Source organism: Scyliorhinus canicula, chromosome 4 (assembly GCF_902713615.1).
Source record: "Scyliorhinus canicula chromosome 4, sScyCan1.1, whole genome shotgun sequence".
NCBI lineage: Eukaryota > Metazoa > Chordata > Chondrichthyes > Carcharhiniformes > Scyliorhinidae > Scyliorhinus > Scyliorhinus canicula.
In genome coordinates, this window is record NC_052149.1 from 224265468 (window position 1) to 224290705 (window position 25238).

General features: G+C 46.8%; 1 protein-coding gene across 1 annotated transcript in view; it reads right to left on the minus strand.

The window, feature by feature from the left end:
* Positions 1 to 17111, minus strand: part of LOC119964196 (exocyst complex component 1-like) — a 70500-nt gene extending 53389 nt beyond the window's left edge. Inside the window, exons 1-2 of the mRNA XM_038793483.1 lie at positions 16988 to 17111; positions 16709 to 16839 (exon numbers count right to left, since the gene is read on the minus strand). Coding sequence (XP_038649411.1) covers positions 16709 to 16839; positions 16988 to 17111 — 255 coding nt within the window. The remainder of the gene's footprint in view (positions 1 to 16708; positions 16840 to 16987) is intronic.
* Between the last annotated feature and the right edge of the window lie 8127 nt (positions 17112 to 25238).

A 25238-nucleotide genomic window follows, 5' to 3' on the forward strand; every position in this document is an offset into this window, starting at 1 on the left:
CAGACAGAAATATAGAAATCTAAGGAAAGAATCAGGTCAGATGTGTATAGGATTTGAAAGAATCAAACAAAATAATTTTGATAGATGGATCAGAGCATTAAAAATGACCTAAAGTCTGGAGTTCTTAGGAAAACAGTAATTTTGGAGGAATGTAAATATTCACTTTCCGCAGTAGAGAGAACACTGCAGAAGAACAAAGTGTTAAAACTGCTGGGCAGGCATCCAAAATGGCAGCTGATTTTGAATTAGTTCATAAATAAAGGTTTGGTTTTTAACATCAATTTCAATCAGTGAAAGATAGAAAATGGAGAAATGAGAAATCCACATGTGGTCAAGGCAAAGGAAGGCTAATTGGAGATTATTTAATTTATGAAGGTGAAAGAGGGTTAAGAAAACTGAAATGCTTTCATTGTTACAAGGTTGGACATGCAAGGCTGCAGTGTTGGTTGCTTACGAAAAGTACTGGGAAGACAGACTCTTCAAAACATGTTTATTGAAACAAATTCCTGATATGATATTGCATTAATCCTATCGTCCTCTTCAGCATTCTGTTTATTTTTGTCTGGTCACATCTCTGTGAACTGCTGTGGGACAGTTTTCTAGATGGAAAACACAATATAAATACAAGTTATTGTTGTATTTATACTGTAAATGAAAAAAGGCAATGGGAACCTTCACACAACCTCTTATTATCTTGAATTTTCCTTGTGTGAATTTATCCTGTGAAGGAATTTTAAGGGGTGTGTAATATCCGGCATGGGACTTATGGGACTTACGGGTGAGAATGATTGGGAAGGATCCTCTGTCCTGCCGCATCCGTTTTCTGGTGCAGCAACCCCCCCTCCCCCAAAAGTGGGATTCTCCGTCACGGCAGCCGGCCAATGGGTTTTTCCATTGTGGGCACACCCACGCCTTTGGGAAATCCATGGGTGTGATGTCAGTGCTTGAGAAACGGTGTATCCTGCCGATGGAAATCCAGTCCGTTAACTTTCCCACTGTTCCCGCGGAGTATGAGCTCCCCAGTGAAGGGTGGGAACCTCCATTTAACAATATATAAAAGGCTGGCCAGTATGGTACTGAACAGCAGGAGGCCCGGTAGGGGTCGACCGGGAAGTGTATATACCGTAACTGTGAACAAATCAAAGTCCTTTATTTTACTCAGTGTGGACTTCCTGGGCTGGATACACCATTTGGGAGACTAAGTCCCCATGACGGCGTGAAAACGGTGGTGTTTTATGCCAGGAAAGCTGGAGAAACATGGCCACCGATTCACCGTTTTGTTAGGGGCTAACAGGAAGGCAGTGTAGTGTTTCCAGCTCTAGCTACTGATATGGCTCTGAGCATTTCCGGGTCCGTGGCCATGCACGTGAACGGCGGCGGCCTGCAGCAGCCACACGTGCTTCATGGCGGACTCAACCCGTGGACATGGATCGCAAAAATAGTACACTCCTTCGGCCACTCGCGCACACCGGACCACCTGCCCACGGTGCCCCAGCCTCGAATGAAGCCCCCCTGCCTGAGGATCGGCCCTCTCCTGACTGTGGCGGCGCCGGACTGAGTCTGCATCCGCCACGCTACTTTCTTGACAGGTGATACCAGACGTGTCCCATTTGGAAATCGGCTGTCGGGAACGGAGCATCGACGGGTGGGCCTCAGGATACGTACGTCGCTCTTCAGGTGGCGGAGCATCGTGAAAGGGGCGTTCCCCCCCCCCCCCCCCCCCCCGATTTTGGTATCATTGGGGATTCTCCGCCCCCTTGCCAAATGCAATTTCGACGTCAGGAAGAGGAGAATCAAGCCCCATGTGTCTTTATTCAAGGGAGATTTAACAGATTCAAGATTCAGAAGGGTCTCTTGGGAACAGCTGTTTTCACTGGTCAGAAGTCCGCTAACAAAAAGGTATGGATTTAAGGTGATGGCAACAGAACCAGAGATGAGCAAGATTTTTTTCAGCAGTGAGTTATCATGATTTAGAATTCACAGTTTGGAAGGCTTGTAAGTTCCAAAAGGGAATTGGATAAATAATTAAAGAGAAGAGTTCCCATGCCTATGTGAAAGGAGCAGGGAATTGGAACTAATCTTGTAGAAGCAGATGAAGCTGGGTTTCATAATGGAATTCCTGTGAAATTGGCAATATGGAGAAAACACATTCCAGAAGTTAGCTCTACTCTTTGCAGCTGCTTTAATGACCTCTGTCATGTTTAAATGGTTCATGCCAGCCAAATACTTGGTTGCCATGGAGTTGAATGCTGCCTACAATATTTAACGGTCTAAACTACCTGGGGTTCACCTCATGTGAAAGATCTATTATACCTTTGCACCATCACAGAGCTCAAACCTTCGAGTCGTGTCCTAAGTTGCTTGGAAATGGGTCATAGGATCTTTGATTAATTTTTGTAGAAGTTAACACGGAAAAATATCCATTATTTCCTCTGGTGTTGAAGCATCTTTGTGATGGGAATGAGCTGTTAAACATCAGCAAATCATAGAATCCTGACAGTGCAGAAGAAGGCTATTCGGCCCATCAAGTTGGCACCGACCCTCTGAAAGAGCACCCTTCCGGGCCCAATCCCCACCCCATACATGTACCCCTGAAATACCACGTAACCTTTGGACACTAAGGGGAAATTTTGCATGGCCAATCCATCTAACTTGCACATTTGTGGACTGTGGGAGGAAATTGGAGCACCTGGAGGAAACCCACGCAGCAACGGGGAGAACGTGCAAACTCCACACCGAGATCGGACTCGGACCCAAGACCCTGGTGCTCTGAAACAGTAGTGTTAACCACTGTGCCACAACTCCTTTTAATAACATGCCACCCTGCCATAACACTTGAGCTATCACTTTCCATAAAGTCTATAATGCTTCTTGGCTGCTGCTTAAATATCATTTAAATGACAGAAGATTCTCTTGGAACAAAGAATCAATACTTATTTCCTTCCATTGTCACGGTTGAGACATGAAAGATAAAATGTATGTAGTTATTCGTCTGCTGGTCTACTTTATAAAATCATATTTTTGTGCTTTTCAAAATGGACAATTGCTGAGCTGACAAGATTTCTCCAGCTGTTCACATGATGGTTTCCAGCATTCTCAAAGTAACAATAGAAACACAGAAACATAGAAAATAGGTGCAGGAGTAAAAGCAAATTACTGCGGATGCTGGAATCTGAAACAAAAGGGAAATTGCTGGAAAATCTCAGCAAGTCTGGCAGCATCTGAAGGGAGAGAAAATGGCTAACGTTTTGAGTCCGATGACTCTTTGTCAAAGTAGGCCATTGTAGGAGTAGGCCATTTGGTCCTTCGAGCCTGCAGTACCATTCAATTTGATCATGGCTGATCACGCAAATTCAGTATCCCACTCCCACTTTCTCTCCATGCCCTTTGATCCCTTCAGCCGCAAGGGCTACATCCAGCTCCCTCTTGAATATATCCAACAAACTGACCCCAACAGCTTTCTAGCAATGGCCCTGCAAAACGATGGGTCTGCACCAGCCAACGTTGAACAAAGATAACCTTTCGTGGGTCTTAATCTCTCATAATGGTGCTAGTGGTCTAAGTATTAACTGTTCTAACACAATGATTTAAACGAGAGGCCTTCTTTGAATTAACCCAAAAAAACAGTGCCTCCAAGAACAAAAAGAATTCTAACTCCAATTAAACACCAGGGGGAGGTATGTCACATGACCTCCCTCAAGCTGGACTGTAATATTTTTCAATGGAGCTGAACTCAAACAGCTCCTGTTTGACCTCCAACATGAATAGAACTCCAGGCAACTACCTGTGCTGTCTACCATCAAGCCAATAGCAGCAGAAAGAACTGTGGGCGAAATTCTCCGCACCCGCGGAAAGTCGGCAAACGGTCGTAAAAATCGGGACCGTTTTACGACGGTCGCGAAGGCTTCATTTCCCGACCGATTCACTTCCTGGAAATGGGCTAGCAGCGCGGCCGCGTCAATTACGTGCGTGATGACGACGGAACGCGACGACGACACGAACCCGCCCATGTGACGCCGCCCGACGCCGTAAAAAGGCGCGGGCGACCACAGAATCTGTCGGGCAGGATGTCGGAGCCTAGGCGAGCTGCACCTCGCTTTATTGATGCAGACGTCGAGGCGCTGCTCGATGCCGTGGAGCAGAGGAGGGGCATCATCCGCCCGCGGAGAGGGCATCGCCAACCTGCCAGCACGGTACGCCAGGCCTGGCGTGACGTGGCTGCTGCCGTCAGTGCTGTGGGGCAGACCCCTCGCTCAGCAGAGCAGTGCCGAAAGAAGCTACATGACCTCACCAGGTCTGCCAGGGTAAGTGCCATGAGGGTGCCCCCTAGTCACAACCATCCCTCCCCCTTAACTGCCCGGGGGGGGGAGAGGGATTGGGGCAGAGTTATTTGAGGGTGGTTCACAAAGTTGTCACAGACCCAGCGCTCTGGCCCCGAGGAGAGATGCAATCATCTGATGACAACTTGCCCCCCCCCCAAACTGTGCCAGTATCAGAACGGACTTCTGAGACCTACCGTTTTGTAATGATCTACCTATGTTTCCTCCCCCAACAGGCCAAGGCCGGTCATAACCACCGTGAGCGGCACAAGACTGGAGGGGGTTCGCCCAACATGCACCCCCTCAGCACCTTTGAACAGAGGGCACTGGACCTTGTTGGGGGGTCTGCCACCCGCGATATCGCGCAATGCGAGGTTGGCGGAACTGCAGCAAGTGAGACAACCCTCCCTGACAAACACCCTCCCCCCCCCCCCCCATCCTCTGTCCCTTCACACACCCTGCCCACTGGGACACCTCCCCATCCTCTGTCCCTTCACACACCCTGCCCACTGGGACCGTCCAGCGGCCTGCCGAGCAAATCGAAATAACCCGTCTCATTCTCTTCCCTAGGACGTGATGCCGAACGACCAGGGCCGTCTGGCTGCAGACGGAGACAGGAATCTGCCGCCACCTCACCCGGGGCCTCACAACAGAGGGTGCCCGATCAGCGGGCAGCCCTATCTGCCCCAACCCAATCTGCGGACCAGGACGCACAGAGGGTTCGAGGTCCACCACCACCACCAGAAATGGCCAGGGACAACCCTCCTGTCGCTGAGCGGCCCCACACCCTGGACGAGGACCTAACCATTGAGAGCGTCGGGCTTGCGGCACTGCTTTCTCCCACCACTTCCATCATCCCAGAGATACACACCCCGGCGGGCCTATTTAGTGATGAGTCTCCTGGGGCACAGTCTGGTTGGCACATCACAGATGAGCAGGTACAGCAGGTGGAGGTCGGAGCAACAGAGGGCCCGGACTCGCGGAGGCCAGACCAGGCCCAGGATGCAGCTGGCTCCCAGACGTTTTCGGAGTTCCTGGAGTTTCTCAACCCACCCGCACAGCCGATGCCTCAGGAAACCCAGGGAAACAATGACGGGATGAGGGCTTCCTTCCAGACTCTGCAGACGCTGTTAGAGGAGTCGATCCGCGTCCAAGAGCAGGGAGTGGTGCCGCTCATGGCAGAGACCCAGTCCGACACCGCACGGGTGGTATCCGCGGTGGAGGCAATGGGTCAGGTTATGCAAGACGTTGGGATTAATGTGCACGCGTCATCCTCGGCCCTGGACAGGGTTGCCCTCTCACAGGCAGCAATGTGCCAGAGCCAAACCGACATTGCCGGCGCCCTGCGGGCCATGGCCGAGTCTCAGCAGGTCATTGGCCAGTCGCAGCAGTCAGTCGCCGAGAGCATCAACCGCCTGACACATGTGCTGGATGGCGTCGTGCACAATCAGGTTGAGATCGCACAGTCCCTGGCGGGAATGTCTAACTCCCTGGACTCCGTCTCTGCAAACCTTCGGATCCTGGTGGATACCGTTGCAGGCCTCCAGGACTGGCAGCGCCAGGTGTCGGTGGTGCGACGGGGAACCTCCCCGCTCGCACCTCTGTCCCAAAGTGAGGCCCGGGGGCCACCGGGCTCCCCGAGGGAGGAGGAGGTTTCGGGGCCCGTCCCATTAACTCCATCACGGGACGTCCCGGAATTCTCGGCCTCCCCCCGTCCCATCCCTGGTGCATCGGGTGGGCAGCAGGCAGAGCAGGGTGGCACAATGTCACCCGAGACGCCCGCAGAGCAGCCTGGCCCATCAAGGCCGGGTCGCCCCAGGAAACGCTTGGCCAAGGAGAAACGAGTCGAGGGGGGCGATTCGCAGCAATCCTCCTCCACTCCTGCTGTATCATCTGGGGATTCACTTAGACGTAGTGGTAGGGCCCGTAAGGCAACTAAGATAGACACTGAGTAAGTTGGCACGGGTGAAGGGCACAGTTTAGTTGTAGGGGCTAGGGCACCTGTAAATAATTGTTAATATTAAACACACTGTTCCACCTTACTTGTAATACCGTGTGATTGTTCCACAGCCACAGGAATCGTGATGGTGACCGAGTGTCGCTGGGGGTGGCGGGTGGTGAAACCTCGGTGCCGGGTGTGCAGTCCCTGCCCCTACCCCCCTCCCACAGCTAGCCCACGCGGGCACGTGATGGAGTGTCAGTGACGAACTCAGCGGCCACCAAGGTGGATGGTTCAGCTATTGCCATGGGTCAGACTCTCTCTAACGATTCTGAGCTCACAGCTCTTCGCAGAGCGGGCTGTCATCATTCCACATGGCACTGATCACACCCGCTGACACAGCCATCAATGTTGTGCCATTCCGTCTGGACCCAGTGATAAGCGTCATGTCGAAGTGGAGCAGTGTACACTGAGGGGGGGGGTTTGGTGGTGGCAGTTGTGTGGTGACCCTCTGCATGACTAGCGATGCAGGTGGTGGTTTGGTGTTCATCGGGGACGTCACATGCGATGCGTGAACCGTGCTGCCACCATGGCGTCGCGTGCCCGCCGTCCTTGCCGGGTCCGTCGTGCCGCCTCCTGGACATCACCAGCACCTGGATCGTGTCTGCGTGCTGCGCCCGCCACTCCGCCAGCGTCCTCCTCCTCCTCCTCCTCCTCCTCCTCCTCCTCCTCCTCCTCCTCCTCCTCCTCCTCTGTGCTGGCACCACTGCCACTAGCTTCTCCCTCCGCCTCCTGCAACAGGTCATCTCCCCTCTGCATCGCAATGTTGTGCAGCGCACAGCAGACCACTACAATGCGAGCGACCCTGTCGGCCTGGTACTGCAGGGCCCCTCCGGAGCGGTCCAGGCACCTGAATCTCATCTTCAGGAGGCCAAGGCAGCGCTCCACCACACCCCTGGTTGCTGCATGGGCCTCGTTGTATCGTGTTTCTGCATTGGTCTGAGGCCTCCGTATCGGCGTCATCAGCCAAGACCTCAGCGGATAACCCCTGTCACCTAGCAACCAGCCCCTCAGCCGGGGGGGACGTCCCTCAAACATCGCAGGGATGAACGACTGCGCTAGTATGTAGGAGTCATGCACACTCCCTGGGAACCTTGCACAGACGTTCATGAACCTCATGTGGGGGTCGCATACCACCTGGACATTAATGGAGTATGTCCCCCTCCTGTTTGTGAACACGTCCCTGTCCACAGCAGGCGGGCGCATGGGGACGTGAACACAGTCGATTGACCCCTGAACCCTCGGTATCCCGGCCACACTGGCAAATCCACGGGCTCGTGAGTCTTGACTTGCTCGGTCCTCGGGAAAGGTGATGTAGCGATCGGCGATGGCATAGAGGGCGTCGGTCCCATCCCGGATGCACCTGTGCACCGATGACTGGGAGATCCCAGAGACGTCCCCGCTCGGAGACTGGAAGGAGCCGGTAGCATAGAAGTTCAGAGCGACCGTCACCTTGATGGCTACCGGGATCGCGTGTCCTCCCCCCGTTCCACGTGGGGCGAGGTGCGACAGGAGTTCGCAGATATGTATCACCGTCTGCCTACTCAGCCGGAGTCTTCTCCTGCAGGTGATGTCCGGCATTGTTAGGAAAGAGACCCGGACACGGTACACCCTCGGCTTTGGTCGTCGCCTCTGACGCCGTGGCTGCACCCTCACTCTCTCCTCTTCCTCTTCCTCCTCCTCCTCCTCCTCCTCCCCCCCCCCCCATGCTGCTCGACGACTGGCAACTCCTCGGCCCTTCCCTCTGCTGCTGCAGCTGGCCCTGCAGCCACTGCGGGTTGTGGGTGTGGATGCTGCTGCATCTCCAAATCCAGTAGAGCTGCCCCAACCACTGCGCAGAACATAGCCGTTCTGTTCCCATGCATCGTGCTAACCTACAGAAGGGTGGTGGGGGGCAGAGAAACGGGACATGTTAGACGGACGTTAGTCGACACCTCGGCAGCCGCCAGCCATGGGATACCAGTGTGTCCCGGTGGCCTGGTCGCGCTGCTGACACGCGGTCAGCCTAACCCCTGGTCACTTCCTGCATCCAACGGCCAGTAAACTATGTCCTCCTCACGGGTGCGTCAGTGGCCTGTGGCCGGAAGCCACAGGGGAACCAGCGGCCGTGTCCTCGTCACCTGCACACCATGGCATGGTGGCAGACATTTTGTTACGGGGTTGGACGGCTCACTCTCTACCTAACCCCCCCCCTCCGTCGCCCCCCACTGCTCCCTCCGTCTCCCCCACTGCCCCCTCCGTCTCCCCCACTGCCCCCTCCGTCTCCCCCACTGCCCCCTCCGTCTCCCCCACTGCCCCCTCCGTCTCCCCCACTGCCCCCTCCGTCTCCCCCACTGCCCCCTCCGTCCCCCCCACCGCCCCCGTTCTGGACCCCCTCCCGTTCCCAGGGATGCCTTCCCCGTTGTGGCCAGACTCGAGCGGTGCGCTGAGCGGTGCGCTGAGCGGTGCGCAGAGTGGTGCCCTGACCTCCTCCAAGCAGTCGTCAGCCAGGCCGACTGGTTGACGAATTTAAAAAGCAGGTGTGTTTCACGACGTCCAAACAGGGCGCCATGACGTCGGGACTTCGGCCCATCCGGGCCGGTGAATAGCGGGGGGGCTCTCAGTGGCGATTCTGGTCGTGTCAGGGGCGGGAAGGAGGCGTTTGTCGGGAAACGCGACTCCGACAATTTGCGGGGTTCGGAGAATAGCGGGAGGGCGTCGGAACAGCGTCGCCGTAAAAATTTCCGACGCCCGCTATTCTCCGACCCGTCGTGAGTCCGGAGAATCTCGCCCTGTGGGTGGGATTCTCTCAGCACGGGGCCTGGCCAGAGAATCGCTGCGCCCAGCGGCAATCGCGCCAAGTTATTAATGGAGGATTGGGACATTCCAAATTTAAGGGTTGGGGAAAATACACCACCATTTATAAAGGGGAAAATCACCATTCTGTTTACGGACAGGTAGAGAGCTGGGAAATCAGGGCAGTTTCAATTGACACCCCTCCGATCCATGACACAGAGAAGAGGTATCCATTTTTCTTTAAAAATCCAAATCCAATGAGAGTGGAGGCAATGGAGGTCAACTCTGAAACCTCCTAATGCGAAACTGGTTGGGGACAATGCAACCCACTAAAATAAATCTCTGGCTTTTGATGCGACCATCAATTCACGCAAAACAGAGAGTAGATATAAACTGTGGCTTTAATCGACTAAAACAATGCCTGCCTGCGACTGCTCTGCTAGTGAGAGCCGCCTACAGGGCTGCTGCTCTTTATACCTCCCCTCAAGGGGAGGAGCCAGGGGCGGAGCCCACAAAGGCACCAACATGATACATTCCATGTAATACCGTACAATGGTCCATAGGTTAAGCCCACATGGGCAACAGCGTGATACAGTGACAATAATGGTGAATGGTTAATGCAATACGTTCACCACAGCTTTAGAGAACTTGATCTTGCATAATTTATCCTAACAACATTTCCCAACTAGCTGTGGCCAGCGCAGTGAGACCTTTGCATAAATGTTCTGCCTTGCCAGCAATCGAAGAATTATTTTTCCAGTGTGATGACTCAGTGAAACACTTCCAAGAAATAAACTGGGCACAGATGTTGGTGGATTTAACTAATCCTCGCAAAATAAATGTTGCTTGTGGAAGTTAGGTTAAAGGTGATTCTTTTGCCAAGAAAAAGTTGCATGAGCACTTGCAATTTGGATGAGTATTATAATCTCTCTGTAAACTTTGCATCCCCAGTCTAGAAATTTCAGTGTGAAGTTTGGGCTGAAAGAAACTTGGCATTGTTGCAATCGAGGTCTTCCCTGTCTGACAAATTACTGTTTCAGCAAGAAGTTGCTTTGAATCAGTTACCAGGAAAAACTGTCCTTGCATTGTAGGAACAAGATCACTCTTCAGATATTTTAGATAATTGCTCAATTGTGACTTAAACCTACATTTGTATTTGCTATTCACCAAGGAATAGAGTTGGCAGGGGTACAGATATGTGTCCATAAATTAGGCGTACATTTATATAGTGGTCATGTTACTGGGGAGATGAGTTCAAATTCTGTCATGCAGCTGGGGTTTTTAAATTCAGTTAATTAAATAAAATCTGAAAATAAAAGTTAGTATCAGTCATGGTGACCATGAAATTACCTGATTGTTGTAATATCCTGATTGATTCACTTATGTCCTTTCAGAAGGCTATCTGTCTCCTGCCTTGCTCTGACCTGCATGCGAGTCAGGACTCAAGCAACATGTTTGATGCTCAACTGCCCGCTGAAAATTCTCGCAAGCCTCTCAGTTGTGTTCAAGAAGATAAGACCAGCATAGGATCAAGCGTGAGATGGTGTAATGCCTGTTCTTGTCAGCTTGGATATAGTACGCCTCTTTTGTGGAGAGAATGATATTTTTGGAGCAAGCAAGGAGATGGATTGAGGTCCTGCCTTGTCCACTCTGCACATTGGCTCTGTTGCTCTGAGAAAGAAATACATTTTTTTTATAAATGAGGCTAGCAAACGGTATTAGAATTGCATTGAGGCACCTAAGAGTGGAATATGTCAGGCATTTTCAAAATGGGGGTCGCGTCCCATGTGGGGGACATGGGCAGATGTCGGGAGGGTCATGGAGCCGTCCATCGCGGCGTTCCCGATCATGGGAATTCACGCGAAACAGCCACAGCAGCTGGTATTTAAAAATGCCAGCTGCGAGCGGCTTACAAAAGGCGGCCACGACCAGCTAAAAAAATGTGGGCGTATGCAACACAGGAATGTTGGGACCTGAACCCTGGGTCAAAGTGCGATCGCGGCATGCTGGCAGCTGAATGCGTGGTGATCACCGATGATGAAAAAGGCTATGATCTCGATCTGTTTTGCATCCCTAAATACTACTCAAATGATCTGGAGAGAGTATATATTCCTCATGGTTTAATCATGGGCAGAATCGAATGTTTGGCAAGGGATATAATGAAAGTCATGGGATATCATCACATCGTCGCCCTCTGAGTTCTGAAGGGTGGCTATAAGTTTTTTTAGACTACATTAAAGCATTTGGTAGCACAGTGGTTAGCTTCACAATTCCAGGTTCGATTCACAGCTTGGGTCACTGTCTGTGCCAAGTCTGTGTGGGTTATCTCTGGGTGCTCCGGTTTCCTCTGAAAGACGTGTTGTTCTGTGAATTGGACATTCTGAATTCTCCCTCAGTGTACCCGAACAGGTGCCGTGGTGTGGCGACTCGGGAATTTTCACAGTAACTTCATTGCAGTGTTAATTTAAGCCTACTTGTCACAATGATTATTATTATTAGAATCGATACAGTGACCCGTAAATCCCTATGATGGTGGACTTCATCCACTTGAAGCGTTACTGTAATGATCAGTCAACAGGGGAGCTACGCAGAGTTAACGAACTGAGGTACAAAATCCACACTTTCCTCCTTGAGAAATTATCCTCTCTGGCTGGTTCGTTTGCTGATGAAACTTGGATGCTAACTATGTCTTACCTTGCAGACATCTTTTCAATTCTAAATGAACTGAACCTCAAATTGCAAGGGAAGGATGATGATTGCTTTCGGCCCTGTGAAGAAATCGCAGCTTTCCAAAATTCATTGAAGTTTGGCAATTGCGAGTGGAAAGGCAAAATTCCTACACGTTCCCCACACTGCGATGACACACCGAAGAAAACAGTATTAGGAAACTGACAATGGACTGGCAAGCCTGACACAAAATGAAGCTGACTGAACTTCTGCACTTCAGCTTTGACAGCACATTAAAAATACGGCACAAGTCAATGAAACTGTCAGCATTCTGGAATAGCGTCTTTGCGGAGTATCCGGAGCAGAGTAAAACAAGCATTTTGTTGCTTTTGCCCTTCACAATGACCTACATGTGGAAGATTTGATTTTATGTCCTCACAAAGATGAAGACGGCACTGAGGAACCGCCTGAATCCTGCACCCGATATGTGCATAGTCCTCCCCTCCAGTGAACCTGTTTAGAGTGCAATCGTGAGGACCAAGCGGGCTCACCTCTTGCATTTAAAGTAAGAGAAAATGGTGGGTCTCGAAGGTTGGCTGGTTGATAAAATTGGGTTCCCGAAAAAAACGTTTGAAAAACACTGAAATGAGCTGCATGGTGACAAGTTGCCTTATCTTGCACTTCCTATAATTTCCCAGTTGAAATGTTTCGTAATGTACAAATTTTACAATTTTAGTATTTTTGGGGTAAAACAAGAAAGTGGTTCACCCACTCCACATGAAGCAATGTAGGATGGACAATAAATGTTAATTGTTAATAATGCCCACATCCTGTGAATAAAAAAAATACTAAACAAGCACTCTCCCACAAGATCAATGATGTTGTTTATTTCTGTGGCCAGTTTTGGTCAGAAACAAACAATTGCTGTTTGCATTTATAAATGGCCCGATTTGTTTGATGCCCGAAGACGTGGATGTTAAGATTGCTGATCTTTGAATATCTGAACTGTGGTTAGATGGGAAACCCTTTTGACCTGAACTGGAGAAGAGCCTCTTTGAACTTGTGTCCTGAACAGGCCATAGATGATAGCAGCCAAGAGTCTTCACTTTTGAGTTGTGACATGAGGATGGATCCAGGTTTTCTCCCTTGACTTCCTTTATCTGCATGAAATAATTTAAAATTCAATTTCATATTATTTTTTGCCTGCAAACTAGAATACAGTTTGCATTTATTGAATCTGTGAATGAGGCGAGATGTGTGGTCTTGTGAAATTAAACAAAAAATAATTATGTCATGTTGTAAACATTGAACTTTGTACCAAAATTATATTTGTTACAATTTTGATAGGGAAGATTGTTCAGATAATGGGGGAGAGGGTGTGCGAGAGAATGGGGAGGAAGGCATGAGAGTTTCTGAAATATGTTTTGTTTGAGCATTCCCACCAGACGTCAGCTTAATTGACAGTCAGCTGGGGAGCAGTCTGGAACCGTCTGCATGCTCATGGAAGGAGTTTAACTGGAAAAAAGATCCAACGTCATCTCCCAATTGAACAGGAACAAAATCTGACTACCAATGATGGAATGAAGAAAGAGATTCATATAAAGCACCTTTCATGGCTGGGCCATGACATTCGGGCACCTTACACCCAATGGAGTGTGAGAAATGGAGTTTTCATTTAATGTTCAACGTGGTCCTACCACAGTGGTCTTTCCAAGAGGGAATTCTGTGAATTATTTATTCCCAGATCAATAACTTAATGATACATGTGTATAAAAATAGAAAATACTGAAGAGCATTTGTCATATTTAGAATGTTCAAAGCACTTATTCTCAGCAATTTCTTGTGGTAACCTGACAGGGCTTAGATTTGAGCCTGATTAAATTGAATATCCTAAATTAAAGAATTGGACACTTTAAGTTGAACTGCAGTCAGCTCCATCGAACAGCCTGATGGGAATTCGGACTTGGCCAAGTTTGAATACAATGGAACTCAGACAAGCTGCCAGGACATGTCTGGACCTGCCCTGTCAATCTCCCATCAAGAGATAATCGATCCTATTGATATGCACTGGCTTATTGTCAGTAGCCCAGACACTCGGGCCGCCAGTTCCTGCCGTTACCTTATTTGGTAAGGGGGTACGTGCACAGGAGACGGACATCTGGGGTGGGCTCAGGTGTCCTGTCAAATGATCATCAATCGACCATTGGATGCTCAGATCCCCATCCAAGGCCTCATTGGCAGAAAGCTAGAGGAATTGGCAAAAGATCGCAAAAGGAGGGGGGCTAAAAATAGAGACCCAAGGGGCATCAGCAGTGAAGACTAAACATGGGAGATGACCTTGAAATCCAGAAGACTGACCAGAAGGAAGGAAGGCAAAGCTGCTAGTGAGACTTACCTTTGTGATGACGGACCAGAGGGACTCAAGAATCGGACCCACAGTTCAACCAAACCACCTTTGTGGGTAGTATAACTGAATCTTGGGTGTTTCTTGTATTATATTTGTGCGTTAATTAATGGGATTAATATTTTGTGTGTAGCCACCGAAGTTGGCCATTCCCTGAATACAAAACGGAGGAATGCAAAGCATATAGGATAAAATGGACAATGTTTGCAGCACCAGCAGGCTGCACCAAACAGGTATGGATTCTGTCTGCTAAGAAAGCAGACAGCACCGAAACGAACATTCCGCATACTAATGAGGCAATCTCCGGGATAGTTTGCATGTTAATGGAACGATTCCAGAGACAATGGACACAAATGGGGAAGTAACTGCAACATTGTAAAGGATACCAGACACCCAGGCACCAGCAGGGTTCGAAAACAAAGAGCCTGAAAGCCCGCCCAGTAGCTAAGGAACAGCCTCAGTATTGGGGGGATACAAACATATCGATTGGGAAGAGACCCAATCGATTCAAGCAGGTAAGGGAGTCCGCCCAAAGAGGCGCGGATCCCTGGGACCTCTAAAAGACAGGTCCCACACATGGTTCAGTCTCCTAGTCCAGCCCTCCTCTCTCCTTGACCAGCACTCCTCCGTGGACCAGCACCTCGACCAGCTTTTGCCAAGAAGACCCTGAAGGAGAGAGAGAGAGGTTTTGGGACAGCAGCCGCCAGCAAGTAAGTGTCTCACAATGGTCGCTACCAGAGATAGACACTCCTGACCCCTTTTAACTTATACCAACCTGAAGTCTGCAGACCAGAGCAGAGCAAGAGGCCTTGTTCCCTGACCCGGCAGTTCCTTTGAGATAAGTATTAGTTTATTTAGCGGTAGGAATAGTTTAATCCTTTTAGCGTGTCCATGGGTAGTTATTATAATTGTATTATAATAAACTCAGTTGTTTAAACTTACTAATTGGTGTATGGTTTTATTGCTTTGAACTTCACCTTGAACTTGTGGCGGTATCTTAACGATACCTGGCGACTTCTGAGCTAAGTAAAGAAACAGAGCCAAATTGAGTGTTAAGCACACTCACCCAGAACGAGCAACATGTGTTTAATAAAGTTTGTTGAATTTACACTTGTGTTGTCCATTGTTCTCCTTGCTTGTAAAGACACAGAGGCAAAACCTATGAGTAAGTAAACTGGTTGAAAGTATCTGAATTGGACATTCCTGATGTTATCTAGAGTAGATAGTTGGATACATCTTATTGGTTAAAAATGTGCATTCTTAGGATTACAGTGCCATAATCTTCAAATGGAGAACAGCCATGCACAGAACCATTCTTGTTCAAATATCTTTGCTCTATGTACACTTCTAATTACTGTAGGTGGGAAATCCCGAGCATATGCTGTCTTTGAATTTCTTAAACAATTAATGACAATAGTGAGACCAGTTGATTCCAGAAATAACATAGATTTTATAGAATGAAAATAATAAACATATATGCTCTCGGTAACCCAGAGTATGTTTCCCGAATAAAGTGTACCAGTCACAAATACAAAATAACAGCTAACTAATATTAAATGTGAAAATATTAAAGTACAACATTATCACTTTATTTAGTGCACCACTGAAGTTTTTAACATTTAATACCTTTTTTTAAAAATTCCGAGCAGAGTGCAGAGCTTAATTAATGAATCAAAATGAATAGACAGCATTGATGTTTCTGAGTATTTCAATTTTTGAGTGACTTGGATTTATTGTTACATTCATTTTAAAATTTGGATGATTTGGCGGATAAGTATTAGCTCTTTATTTCAAGAACTATTTTACAAGTGCTTGGTTGCTATGTATGATTCTCTGAAGGAGATGTGGTCTTCAAAATGAAGGCAAAGTGGACTCAAGTTGCATCCTCTATTATAATAAACTTCTCATTAGAACTAATGTTTTCCCTGGTGCCAGCTGTAATTCTATTAAGAAGCAATATTACCTTAGCGATACGATACTTTGCTACGAATTACTTCACCAGTCTTCATAAGATAATGATATTGAAGTTTGACTGTACATTTGAATTGAGAGTTTATTGTTAACTAATTTTATCAATAAGGTGCCCATTTCAATTATGCTTACAGAACTCCTTGACAGCTTAAGCAAACTTTCCATCTTTCTTACATTTATATGCAACATTCCAGAGACCATTCACCAGCATTCCAACACTACACAATTATTTTTGTCTGCTTCATGGTGTATGTTCCTCCAAGGGCTCAATTTTTCACCAAAGGAATACATTTTATAGATCCACTCCAGTCATACGTTTATTGCTGTGTTTAAGTCTTCATTCAGCACTAACTTGCTGTAAATTCGCTTCATTGTGAGAGCAGTAAATGAGGTGTACTCAAAGCAAGCAAGGTTCAGCAAAGTATTTTGACTGATAAATTAGTAACTATGGTATTTGTGTCAATTTGTTATATTGCATGCATGTCTTCATTGCTAATTTATCTGAATGGTACATCAAGCTCAAATGTCACTCTTTAGTAACAAAGTAGGAAAAATGAGAATCATAATCCTTACTGTCGTTGCATCTCTTCCATCCACCAGTGTTAAATCTTCCAGGAACCAGACCTCCTGGATCATGTATTTCTCTTTATGTCCATTAGGTAAGATTTTCAAAAAAGTGATCTGCACCTCTTCATTCCTCGTAACTAATTTTGGGAAAAAAGATGCACTTCAAGGTATATTATAATATCAAAACCTTTTTAAAAATTGCTTCAAGAGAACTATAAATTACTGTACAAATGATAGTTTACATGACTAAAAGAAAATATTTTTTAACCACATTTGATTGACTACCTGTGAGGCACAAGCAGTAATCTTCATTTTCTTCAGATACCTGTATCTGCAGGACATGCATCAGCTTTTCCCCTTTTGGAGTGAAAATGTTCTCTTGTAGCATTGCCTTCCGTACATTTGCCATGCCTCTGATCTGTTACACGTGAAGTGAGTTGGCACTCCCCTCTTGCTTCAGTTTGAAAGGTTTCTTTGGCAATTTTTTCCCATTCGAAGAATTTTTAATCAGTGTGGGCTGATCAACAGCCAAACAGAAAAATGCACTGGCCTGAGAAAAGAAAGATAGGAAACAAAATGTACTGTACTTTTAAGTGATCGGACCCATTAACAATCCATTATTTTCTCATGAAGTAATGAGCCTGTGACTTGTTTTGGTCAGGAGGGCAGTAAGTAACATAAGATCACACATCAATTGTCAAATCCCTACCGAGATCTGTGTGTGAGTAGAGACACAAACTGAAAATGGGCTGATCGATAGTGGATTATCTTAACTCAATTCCAGAAATGCTCAACATACTCAAGGGACTGTAACAAGCCCAAATCAATCAAGTACTTTTTTTTATCTTCGAGCACTTAATGCAGGCGGACGGTGTCAATGGTGCAGGAGCATTTAGTTTGACATAAACTGTGTTTCCTGGAATGTAATCGGATGGGCAGCATGCAGTCTAGACTTTTGATGCAGTTCCCAGAGGACTACAACAGTTGGAGAAAGATAGGTTATGAATGTGTCAGACCTTTTACATTCAATGCTAGGTTACTGCATCAACCTTTCTTACCTGCAACCAGGCCATTAGTACGAGATCACAGCAACGCCATTACATCCCTGATAAATCAGCTACACCTGACAACTTCCAAGTTTGTTGAAAACTGAGTGCGTTTCTTCTATCGCACGCCACTAATAGGTATGAGACATTGATCCACTGCAATGATATGACTCATACAGTCCACTGCCTTAAAAAAATCATCGACAGATATTTCGTCCCAAAACAGAAACAGTTTCTCATAATATTTGCTGCTCCTCATTCCATAGTTACTCCATCTGTGAAGAGAAGATTTTCCTGACTATGTACTGGGCGTTGGGTAAAGGGATAAGAAATTAGTCAGAAATTTGATTCTCATCCTTCAGGGGAAGAATATGTTTTTGAATCTGTTAGTGCATGTTCTTAGACTTTGTATCTCCTGCTCGATGGAAGAGGTTGGAAGAGAGAATAACCCGGGTGGAAGTGGTCTTTGATTATGCTGCCCTCTTTCCCAAGGCAGCGGGAGATGTAGACAGCGTTAATGGATGGGAGGCGGGTTTGCGTGATGGACTGGGCTGTGTTCATGATTCCCTGTAGTTTCTTACGGTCTTGGGCTGAGCAGTTGCCATACTAGGCTGTGATGCAGCCAGATGGATGCTTTCTATGGTGCATCTGTAAAAACTGGTAAGAGTCAATGTGGACATGCCGAATTTCCTTAGTTTCCTGAGGAAATATAGGTGCTATTATGTTTTTTTGGTCATAGCATCAATGTGGGTGGATCAGAGCAGATTGTTGTTGATGTGTACAGCAAGGAATTTGAAGCTGCTAACCATCTCCACCTCCGCACCATTGATACAGACAGAGGTGTGTATGATACTTTGCTTCCTGAAGTCAATGACCATCTCCTTAGTTTTACTGACATTGAGGGAGATTGTTGTTATTACGCCATGCCACTAGGTTTTCTATCTCCCTCCTGTGCTCTGACACATCACTGCTCAAGATCCGACCCACCACGGCCGTGCCATCAGCAAACCTGTGGATGGAGTTTGAGCCAAATTTTGCTACACAGTCGTGTGCGTATAGGAAGTATAATAGGGGACTAAGTACACAGCCAGTATTGAGGGCTATCGAGGAGAAGATTTTGTTTTTTATGATCACTGATTGTGGTTTATGGGTCAAGAAGTCAATCAGTCCAGATTATGACATCTTGCGATGTTCCGTTGAATCTCTCGAGACATCTTGTGCATCACGAATCTCCTGAAAGACTGCTCGTGAGATTTAATGGCATCATCCTGACACAATGTCAGGCACGGCAAGGCCGTTAATCTGGTCCATTGTCCTGCTGTGCATAATCTTCTTTATTCTGCTGCGATTTTCCTTGTTGCCTCTAAGAGGGTAATGTTCAGTGACACGGCCCCACTTCTGCAATCACAATGGTTGCATGGTATTTTCTCTCTTTGTTGCAAGTTCAAGGGAATTCAGTACATAAAAGTTAATAGAAGAAGGTGTGCATATTTTAACATTTGAAAGAAGAGTAGACATTCCATTTAGTACTGAGTGCTAAGAGGAAAGTGTTGCCAACAATCCAGATAGCACTTAACAGGCCTGTTTCATTAGCCTCCATATCAATAAATGTGGTTTCACACAGAGCACATACAAATAGAACCATCCTGTCCATTCACTAATCTCAAACAAAACCTAAAATTATCAAATTGTATTGAATATTGTTGTTAAATTAATTTTCAAATGTGGGCATCATTGGCAAGGCTGGCATTTATTATTCATCTCTGGTGACCCTGACAAGATGGTGATGGGCCTCCTTCTTGAATCACTGTTAGAGTTGACACATTTGATGAATTAACGTGGAGAATTGATGAGGGTTATGTGGTTGGGGTTGTGTATTTGGACTTTTAAAAGGCATTTAATAACTTACCACATTATAGACATGTTTGCCAAATCAGGGGCAGCACGATGGCACAGTGGTTAGCCTTGCTGCCTACGGCGCTGAGGACCCGGGTTCGAATCCCAGCCCTGGGTCACTGTCTGCGTGGAGTTTGCACATTCTCCCTGTGTCTGCGTGGGTTTCACCCCCACAATCCAAAAGATGTGCTGGTTAGGTGGATTGGCCACGCTAAATTGCCCCTTAATTGGAAAGAATGAATTGGGTACTCTAAATTTTAAAAAAAAATGTTTGCCAAATTGAAGCCCTTAAGAGTAAAGGGGCAGTTGCTGCATGGACATGTGATTGACTAAGAGAGAAAATGTGAAGAAAATGGTAAATGGACATTTTTCATACAGAAGCATGATATAATGTGGTAATCCACATTTGGGTGGTTATAAGGACCACTGCTCCACTTTATCATTCATTCATTCGCTGGCTAAACCAGCATTTATTGCCCTTGACCAGGTGATGGTGGGCCACCATCTTGAACTACTGTAGTCTATGTGGTATAGGTACACCCACTGTGCTGTTAGGGAGGGAGTTCTGGGATTTTGAAGTGACAGTAAACAAACAGTGATATAGTTCCAAGTCAGGATGGTGAGTTACTTGGAGGGGAACTTGCAGGTGCTGGTGTTCCCATGTGTCTGCTGCCCTTGTCCTTCTAAATGGTAGCGGTTGTAGGTTTAGAAGGTGTCGCCTAAGGAACCAAAGGGCAGCACGGTAGCATGGTGGTTAGCACTGTGACTTCACAACACCAGGGTCCCAGGTTTGATTCCTGCCTGGGTCACTGACTGTGTGGAGTCTGCATGTTCTCCCCGTGTCTGCTTGGGCTTCCTCCAGGTGCTCTGGTTTCCTCACATTAGTCGAAAAGATGTGCTGTTATGTAATTTGGACATTCTGCATTCTCCCTCTGTGTACCCGAACAGGCACCGGAATGTGGCGACTAGGGGCTTTTCACAGTAACATCATTGCAATGTAAGCCGACTTGGGACAATAAAGATTAGTATTATTTTGGTGAGTTTCTTCAATGCATCTTGTAGATCATACATACGACTGCCAATGTGTGTAAGTGGTGGAGGGAAAGTGTGCTTGTGGATGAGATGCCTTCGAAGTGGGTCGCTTTGACTTGACGGTGTTACACCTCTTGAATGTTATTGGAGCTGCCCTCATCCAGGTAAGTGGAGAGTATACCATCACCCTCCTGACTTGTACCTTGTAGATGGTGGACAGGCTTTGGGTAGTTGTTCTGCACAGGATTCCTAGTCTCTGACTGTAGCCACAGTATTTATATGGCTAGCCCAGTTCAGTTTCTGATCAATGGTAACATCCAGGATGTTCTTGGTGAGGGATTCAGCAATGGCAATGTCAAGGAGTAATGGTTAGATCTTCTCTTGTTTGAGATGGTCATCACCTGGCATATATGTGGTGTGAATGTCACTTGTCACTTGTCAGCCCAAGCTTGGATATTGTCCAGGTCTTTCTGCATTTAGAAATGACTTCTTCGATACCTGACACTTTGTGAATGATGCTGAATATTGTGCAATCATCCACACTTCTGAACCTATGATGGAAGGAAGGTTATAATACGCCGCTGGTTGGCTAGTGTTGGCATCCGGGGTTCGGTCGTCCTGGTTTTTAGTGGGAAGGAGGAGGCAAAGCTTAGGAGAGGGTGTGTGGTGGGTGGGATGAAGGGTTTTGGAGGGATGAACAAAGGGGGTAATATTTTGTGGGCGATGGCCCGAATACGCACAGGGCCCCCCAAAGGACATCCCACCTTCCTTCATACTTTTTAAACACTTGTGTATTAAAACATTGCGTGTGCACTCCCACTCGCCCGCCTGCCCATGCTATTGTATTGTGGCAGGGACAGCTCGGGGGTGGGTGGGAAGATGGTCAGCTATCCACCACTCATAGTGCCCCCCATTAAAACCACATCTGGCAGGGGAGGCCATAAAAACCAGACCAATGTTCTGTACATGTGTATACAGGGTATGACTTCAAAGTTTCCAGATATCGCAGAACTCAGAAATATAGTGAGGAACATCGCAGCAAACCTCAGGAGATTTATTTGTCTCCAGTCCAACAAGAGATGAACTAATATTTGATCTTGTTATGGGAATTGAAGTAGAGCAAATGGAGTGTGTTACAGTCAAATATTATCTAGCTAACACTGACCACAACCTAATTCAGTTCATAGCAATTATGGAAAGAGACAGAAAATATCAAAGATATCAACTGAGGAAGAACTAATTTCAATGATTTAAGAAGGAACCCAGCACAGCTAGATTGTGAAAGATAATTGCAGGGTAAATCAGTAATGGAGCAATGGAGGGCATTCAGGAAAGAGATAATGCAGCTTCAAACTCAGCACATTCATTTGGGGGAAAGAGATAGATCATCCAAAGTTAGTGCAATCTGGCTTCCAAAATAAATTTAAGTTTAAAAAAAAAGAAAAAGGAGGCTTATGACAAATATTAGTGTTTCATCATATGTTCAAGGTCGAGATGGATTTCTTTGGGGTATGTCTATTCTCCCAAAATAAGAAGTCTTAGAACACCAGGTTAAAGTCCAACAGGTTTGTTTCAAACGCTAGCTTTCGGAGCGCTGCTCCTTCCTCAGGTGAATGGAGAGGTATGTTCCAGAAACATTTATATAGACAAAGTCAGAGATGCCAGACAATGCTTGGAATGCGAGCTTTTGCGGGTAATCAATTCATTACAGATCCAGAGATAGGGGTAACCCTAGGTTAAAGAGGTGTGAATTGTCTCAAGCCAGGACAGTTGGTAGGATTTTGCAAGTCCAGGCCAGGTGGTGGGGGGTGAATGTAATGCAACATGAATCCAAGATACCGGTTGAGGCCGCACTCATGCGTGCGGAGCTTAGCTACTGTATAAGTTTTTGCTCAGCAATTCTGCGTTGTCACATGGCCTGAAGACTGCCTTGGAGAACGCTTACCCAGAAATCAGAGGCTGAATGCCCTTGACTGCTGAAGTGTTCCCCGACTGGAAGGGAACATTCCTGCCTGGTGATTGTCGCACGATGCCCATTCATTCGTTGTCGCAGTGTCTGCATGGTCTCGCCAATGTACCACGCTTCGTGACATCCTTTCCTGCAGCGTATGAGGTAGACTACATTGGTCGAGTCGCATGAGTATGTTCCGCGTATATAAATGTTTCTGGAACATACCTCTCCATTCACCTGAGGAAGGAACAGCGCTCCGAAAGCTCGTGTTTGAAACAAACCTGTTGGACTTTAACCTGGTGTTGTTAGACTTCTTACTGTGCTTACCCCAGTCCAACGCCGGCATCTCCACATCATATTCTCCCAAAGTAAGCGTCTTGAGGCTGTAGTTTGTTAAAACCATTACTCATTATTTACAAGTACTCTGTACATATTGGGAACTCTTCCTGAGACTAGAATTCTAGGGACTGGTTTAGCACAATGGGCTAAACAACTGGCTTGTAATGCGGAACAAGGCGGCAGCAGTTTAATTCCCGTACCGGCCTCCCCGAACAGGCACCGCAATGTGGCGACTAGGGGCTTTTCACAGTAACTTCATTGTAGCCTACTTGTGACAATAAGCTATTATTATTATCTCTGTTACTTAACCATGTGATGTTATGTCATCATTACATCAGCCTCATTTGTGCTTTTGATGTTAATCCTTTACGTCTGTCTCCATGTCTTTCTTCCTATCATTCTTAAATCCGCCTCCATCACCCCCCAAAGTCTCATTCTTCATAGGGCTAGCCTTGACCAATCTCCTTGAAATTGTTCTGTTCTCTTTCTCAAGTCAAGGATATTCCATGCTCGTCCTTCTATCGGTGTTTGTGTTCTTCTCCTGGGTGGCACTAGAGCTTTGCCTTATTTCTTCTTTATTCTTTTCAAGATCTGAGTAGTAAGCCCAAGTTTCTATTGGCTCTCTTTCAGAGGAGATTAAAAGTTCTTTAATCTTTACAAAAGCAGTTTGAATTGAAATGAAATGAAAATCGCTTATTGTCACAAGTAGGCTTCAAATGAAGTTACTGTGAAAAGCCCCTAGTCGCCACATTCCGGCGCCTGTTCGGGGAGGCTGGTCCACATTCCAACACCACTGTTGGCTTTGTCTCAGCAGCTGTCTCAAAGGCTCAATCACCTCTGCCAAATTTTGTAGCAACCTGCGAACTTGGTTGACTATCCCAAGGAAGTATTGAAGCTCAGTTATGTTATTGGTTTGCGGAAACTTTCTGATTACATTTGTTTTTTGTGGATCAAATGTGATTCTTGTGGCTTATACAATATGACTCAGAGATTCTAACGTAGGTTTGGCGAACTCACATTTTTCATTCACCCAGATACATGTAAGACTCTCAGGACTGCTCTAATCCTGCGGGCATGATCTTCCCGCTTGGAGCCCCCATGTATAAATATGTGGTCCATAAGGCACTTTTACTCCTTCCATGCCTTCTAGAGTGTGAGCACAGTAAGAAGTCTTACAACACCAGGTTAAAGACCATGTTCTGAGGAAGGAGCAGTGCTCCGAAAGCTAGTGTTTGAAACAAACCTGTTGGACTTTAACCTGGTGTTGTAAGACTTCTTACTGTGCTCACCCCAGTCCAACGCCGACATCTCCACATCATGGCTACCTTCTAGAGCGTGAGTCATTGCCCTCTGGAAAATTTCCGGAGTGGATGCAATTCCAAATGGTAATCTGTTGAAGTCTGTTCTAAATGTTTTGGCAATCTGAATTCGTTGTCCAGAGGCAACAACTAAGATCCACAGTTCCACCCAATCTGATGAAGAGAGTACACTTATCTAGTTTGGCAAGACTCTCATCAACTGAGGCCATCGGGTAGATCTCATGTTCCATTGGCCTGTTTTGTTACGTTAAATCCACACAAATTTTTATGGAGCTTTTTGAATTTGGGACCACAACCATTTCTGAACACCATTTTGTTGGCATGGTGACTGTGGTGATATGCATCACTGTAAATACACAAGGGGATAATGTAAATACATGTAGACTAGCTAGACACTAGAGGGAGCACCAGAGACATGACACACAGACACTCAACCAATAGATCAGTTAGATAGGACATGACCAATGGGCATTCACGATACACACAGAGGTGACACGATCACAGGAGGGCATTACACCAACTCATATATAAAGGACACAACACACATGATCTTCCTCTTTCCAGTGGAGACAGTCAGTGAGTAGAGACACAGGGTTGATTCAATATCACACCCACCACGTGGATTGTAGCAGACTGGTTAGTCAGTCTGAGTAGCTATCGAAGGATTAACAGTAGTGGCGAACCCGAGTAGGAGAATTGTAAATAGTTTAATAAATGTGTTGAAGTTACCTTCACGTCTGAACCTTCCTTTGTCAAGTGCACATCAAGGAAGCCGCTTATGCTCCGCTAAGAGCATAACAAGACAGTAACCAGGGAGATAACCCCTTGCTGTTGCATTTTCTTAATTTCACCCTTGACATGGAATCGGGACTTTCCTCAGTGCAAAGAGGTAACTTGGTTTCGCATCACTTCATAGGGTGAGATGTTACTCGGTCTTCAATTTCCCTCGACCT